Genomic DNA, 5,521 nt, shown 5'->3' on the forward strand with positions numbered 1-5,521 from the left:
GGACCAAAATGTATAGTGAAAAAGGCTGCTGTCCGATAAGATTTCGAGATCTTGATTCATACTGCTCCATTGACTAAAAGTCAATGTCATTCGAAGATGACGACAAATACCCAACATTTCTGCTACTCACAGAATCACAGTGGTTTATATATAGAGTTGTCGATCGCATTTCATACGTACAAGTTACAACCAACTACTACAACTATATACTCTTGTCCTTACGAGTCAAATGGCTACAATATCGCTGAGTCAAATGTCAACCAATTTTCGAATCCAAAACCATAGCCCTGTGGTTGAAGAGATCAGTGGATTGATTCGCGTTCACAAAGATGGCTACGTAGAAAGACCTCCAGTTGTACCTCATGCTTCTTGCATGGTACCCTCAGAGCTCAAGGTTGTAGCCATAGATGTCACAATAGACAAATTTACTAACTTGTGGGCACGTATTTATTCCCCTAGCAACCAACAATATTTTTCATCAAAACTGCCGGTGCTAGTTTACTTTCATGGAGGTGGGTTTTGTGTCGGATCGGCTTCTTGGGCTTGTTACCATGACTTCCTAACAAATCTTGCTCGGGTCACTTGTTGTGTCATTGTATCGGTAAATTACCGTCTTGCCCCTGAAAACCGGCTTCCAGCTGCCTACGATGATGGGGTCAATGCCGTATTATGGCTAAAACAAGAGGGTCTAAAGGGAACTGTTAATGAGCTCAAACGGTGTGATCTTTCAAGCTTATACCTAGCCGGTGATAGTGCAGGTGCGAATATCGCGTACCATGTTGCAAAACGGCTCTCATCTATATCGGTTTTGTCACCGAAGGGAGTTATTTTGATTCAGCCTTTTTTCGGGGCTGAATCGAGAACCGTGTCCGAGAAGCAGTTAGCGCAAGCAGCTAACTCTGCGCTGACACTATCGGCTTCTGATACGTATTGGCGCCTTGCCCTCCCTGTTAAGGCCACGAGAGACCATCCATGGTGCAACCCCTTTGCCAAGGGTGCACCAAGATTGAGTGATCCAAAGCTTTTCAAGACCATGGTTTGTGTGGCTGAGTTAGACATATTGAAAGATAGAAACTTTGAGTTGGCATCGGCCTTAGCCGGTGTAGGTGCATCGGTGCAAACCGTAATCTACAAAGATGTTGGTCATGCGTTTCACGTTTTGCATAATTACCCAATGGCTCGGGCCCGAAACCACGAGATGATGATTCATCTTAAGGGTTTCATCAATCAATAACTAGCGCGATGAATCTTAGATTGTAAAATCTAGACTAGAGTTTGATGGTTGTTTTATTAATGTTATATAAATAAGTAATTGGGGTATTTCCTAAATCCAGCTTCAAGATTTCTTGATTTGTATATACTCATCACATAAATTGAGTTTTACGACATATTACTATAAGATATAGACCCCACATGTGGTGCTAATTGCTAAAGACACATGTCGTATTCGTTTCATACAAAGTCAAATCCATACGATTGCACAAAATCATAATATACATCAAAGATCAAACCCATGATTTTATATATCTTCTAGTTTTGGAAGGTGAAAAGTTTTTGTTCCATTTTTAAGGGGATATTTGGTTGGAGGGCACTTTGACCATATTAAAAGGAATCGTCTTTAAATAATGGGCATTTTATAGCAAAGCAAAATTCTTCGACATCTAGAATTGGTCAAATATTTTTTAACCCACGGAACTACCAATTTTAATGGGTATAAATTTTGTTCGCTCAATATTAGTATCATTCACACGTAATTAATTCTTTCATGGATTTATGTTTCAAATTATTCAATTTGTATTTTGTTGGGTATCTTCCGTTGAGATGTGCTTACGAAGATAGTCTCCATTGACGTTCTTGAATAAAGGGATGAAACAACATTCTAGCGTTTAGAAAGATTCTTGCTAATCCTATATCCCGTTCAATCTAAGTAACAGTAATAATAATAATAATAAATACTAAAACCTATGGCGTTTCCTTCATAAGATTTGCCAGAATCTTTCTAGGATGAGTTTTATCGAGAATATGTTCGTGTATCCATTGGTTGCCTTTAACCTTCTACAGATCGCAAGGATCAACAGTGATGTATCCTCTTAAGGGGTGAACACATATTGGTACTCATCATAACTCTTCTTAACCGTTAGGAACTGAAACCGGAACTAGAATCGATTGTATTGGTTAACTGGTCCTGAAATCGCTTGGAACCGGTTGCGATATCGGCTATCCAATTTCTATTTTTTTTTTCTTTTTGAAAATTGACAATTACAAACTATAAAATTAACCATCACAAACAATTTTCAGATTTTTGCAACAAATATTTTTAATATTGACATACTTTTCCCTAACATTTTGTAATTTATAGAAAAACTCCTTTTTGGTGTCTTTTTTACAAAAGCTGTCTCTATGTTTAATATTTTCATATGTTGGTAAATTTGATCTATGTGTACAAAGTAAATTATGAAAATTATCCTCATAATTTATCTATGTGTACAAAGTAAATTATGAAAATTATCCTCGTAATTTACAGAAAAGGTCTTTGTGTATTTTTTTTTGCAGAAATGGTCCATGTGTTTAAAACAAATTACAAAAGTAGTGCATACCTAATAGAAAATTTGCAAATTACTCGCAATATATTGCCATGTCCATCTGTCAACTTTTTTGTATTCACACTTTGGTCACATGAATTTTGTATATGTGTAAATTTGCTTCATACCCTTTGGTAGTTACGAAATTTTGGCACCGCTTATGTCCTCACAAAGTGGGGATGAAACAATTTCTATTATATATATATATATATATATATATATATATATATATATATATATATATATTAAAGCACAAAGGATATAGGAATAGTAAATTTTATGCCTTTCAAAATTTTGGCATTAATGTTTTTAATATTAACATATTTAATCCTTATGTATTATAAACTTATGCACTTCAAATTTTTGCTACAAATGTTTTTAATAATAACATTTTTAGTCCCTATCAATTTATAATTTATAGAAAAGATCTCTATGAGTTTTTTTTTTTTTTTTTTTTTTTTTTTTTTTTTTTTTTTAACAAAAGCAATTCCTATGATTAATATTTTTGTATGTTGGTAGTTTTGGCCCTTATGTAAAAAATAAATTACAAAAGTTGCCTCTGCAATTTGCAGAAAAGACCATTGTGTATTTTTACAGAAACGGTCTACGTGGTTAAAAAAATTACAAAAATAGTCCGTAAAGTTTTGCCACAAAAGTTTCAACATTTTACCACTTTCGGTCCATCCTTAACTTTTTACCATACTAGTTTGTGGAGTTGGCACTTTTAGTCGATATTCTCTATTGCTAGCCATAAAAGTTTCAAGAGTTTGCCACTTTTGGTCCTTGACATTTACTCAATGTGACACTTCAAGTTTTTGCCACATTAGTTTGTGGAACTGGCGCTTTCGGTCACCTACCTTCGATATTCTACTATACAACCCTACTTTCCTAAAAAAATTAAACACACACAAAATAGAAACAACAAACGAGAAAAAGAACCAAAGAAACACCGAAATATGTAAACATGAAAAAAATGGGACCGCCGTGAAGTTCATCATCATAGTAAAAACTAAACAACCAACTTGCATATTTTTTTTTGTCTAATCTAACTATAAAAAATTATCATTTTGTCAGGTTTATTGTAGCATTTTGACAACAAAAATTGTCCATATCAGACCACTTTTACATAAAAAAAAATGAAACGACAAAGCCCATTCACAGCACACACTCTACGACAATGACAACATAGAAATCCAAGATTCATTCAATGTTGTAACAATCGGGACTAGGGGCTACCAGACCAATTAGAGGGTGCCTAATGATTAATCCCTGCCAACAAAATTAGTGAGACAGTAGAAAACGTGAAATTTTAACACCTTGAAGAAGTTTTATCTCAATAGAAGTCATTTGAGAAATGATTAGTGTTGTATTAATCATATTAACTTATTTTATTATAATATTAGTGATATTTACGAACTTTGTTATGATATTAGTCATATTTAATTTTTTAAAATTCAACGAATTAGAAATTAATGGTCCCCGATTAATCCCCGCCTAGCCGCTTAATCTCTTAACCCCAGTCAACCGACTAGGTAACGTCGAACGTTTTTTACAACATTGGATCCACTGCAAAAGAATATGACAACTTCAATCCAAAGTCATTATCAATATATATTGGCAGCGTAAGTGAAAATCTATTTCACTTATTAAAATATATTTCACTAACTTTTGTCCCACTTATATACATCTTTTGATGTACAATGCCTTAATCATAAAAAAAAAGTAAAACTACAATCCTGCGTAAATCACAAAACCAAAAAAAAAAAAAAAAAAAAAAAGAATTTCCGACGCGGGACGAAGCCCAGGATTTTTTTTCTAGTTATATAGTAAAAGATAAACGATATATCTTGAATCTCATTACTCAATTATAAAATAATATAAATAATTTATTGGGCGAGAAACTATTAATATAACTATAAAATTAATAAATGAAAGGAACAAAAAATATTGAAAATTTGTAAGTAGCATTTAAACTTAAATGGAAAAACAAAAGAAAATCATTGAAAAAAAATCTTTCTTAGCCTTGTTGTTGTCGTTGTCGTTGTTATTATTATTATTGTTGTTGTTGTTATTGTTGTTGTTGTCGTAGCCTTAAAACCATACCATTAAAATAATTTTGCATCGGTAAACTAATGAACTGCACCATTTAAAGCATTTTTTGTTGTGGTTTCTTTATAATCACATTAAAAAGATATTTATTTGTTGGCGCGGTTTTCCTTAATCACATTAAAAGACATTAACAATGTATTTATTTGTTCAAATTTTTAGTTCAAATTTAAACTTCCCTCTAAAATTTCGTTAAAATTTTTCATTTCGCAAGACATCCCTCCAAATTTACAGATATCCCTCCCAAATATTCCCTCTTCATTCTTTATTTTTTCGTATGTCTATCCAATTCCAATTGCATTAGTTTTCTCCTGTATGAGTTTGATCATCTCAAAACTTCTACACGTGAACGTCATTTGTTTCCTATTTGTGCTTTCATTTTTTAGCACAACAATAGTTTTTACAATTTATATTGATATGAAACTGGATGTCATGTATTTTTATAATGTAACAGACTCGTGATTTTCCCAACAGGTTATTTTTCTTTTATGACAAAGAATCAAGAAAAGGAAGAGAAGCTCCAATATGAAAAGATGAAAGAGTGACCCCCAAAGTTCAGTTCTTTTTATGCAACTGGAGGAGTATGGAGTGACATATACCAAATTTATAAACGATGGCAATGATTCACCATCCTTCGCAAACATGAGTTGGAAGTCGATATTCAAAATCGATGACAAGAATGTTGTAGAGGAAAGGTGTGTGTTTCTTCCCAATTTACATTGAACCACATAACACAAGTAAGTTCACGAACTTTATGTAAACATTCAAGGCTCACAAAAATCCTCCATTGGTAGGACAACAAAGCTTGGGGTGAAGCTGGATTGGAATGGTAA

At 33.2% G+C, this 5,521-nt stretch overlaps 1 protein-coding gene across 1 annotated transcript; it reads left to right on the top strand.

Annotated features, from left to right (window-relative positions):
• The first annotated feature begins 205 nt into the window (after positions 1 to 205).
• CXE17 (carboxyesterase 17) lies at positions 206 to 1,309 on the top strand. The gene has a single exon (XM_079076040.1). The coding sequence runs from the start codon at positions 230 to 232 to the stop codon at positions 1,232 to 1,234; it is 1,005 nt and encodes a 334-aa protein (XP_078932166.1). The 5' UTR covers positions 206 to 229; the 3' UTR covers positions 1,235 to 1,309.
• Positions 1,310 to 5,521: the final 4,212 nt, after the last annotated feature.

This window comes from Lactuca virosa, chromosome 2 (genome assembly GCF_052849685.1).
Source record: "Lactuca virosa cultivar CGN04683 chromosome 2, Lactuca_virosa_CGN04683_v6, whole genome shotgun sequence".
NCBI lineage: Eukaryota > Viridiplantae > Streptophyta > Magnoliopsida > Asterales > Asteraceae > Lactuca > Lactuca virosa.

Bases quoted from the DNA above. Each gene is read 5' to 3' on its own strand.
- CXE17 (XM_079076040.1), top strand. From the start codon at position 230: ATGGCTACAATATCGCTGAGTCAAATGTCAACCAATTTTCGAATCCAA.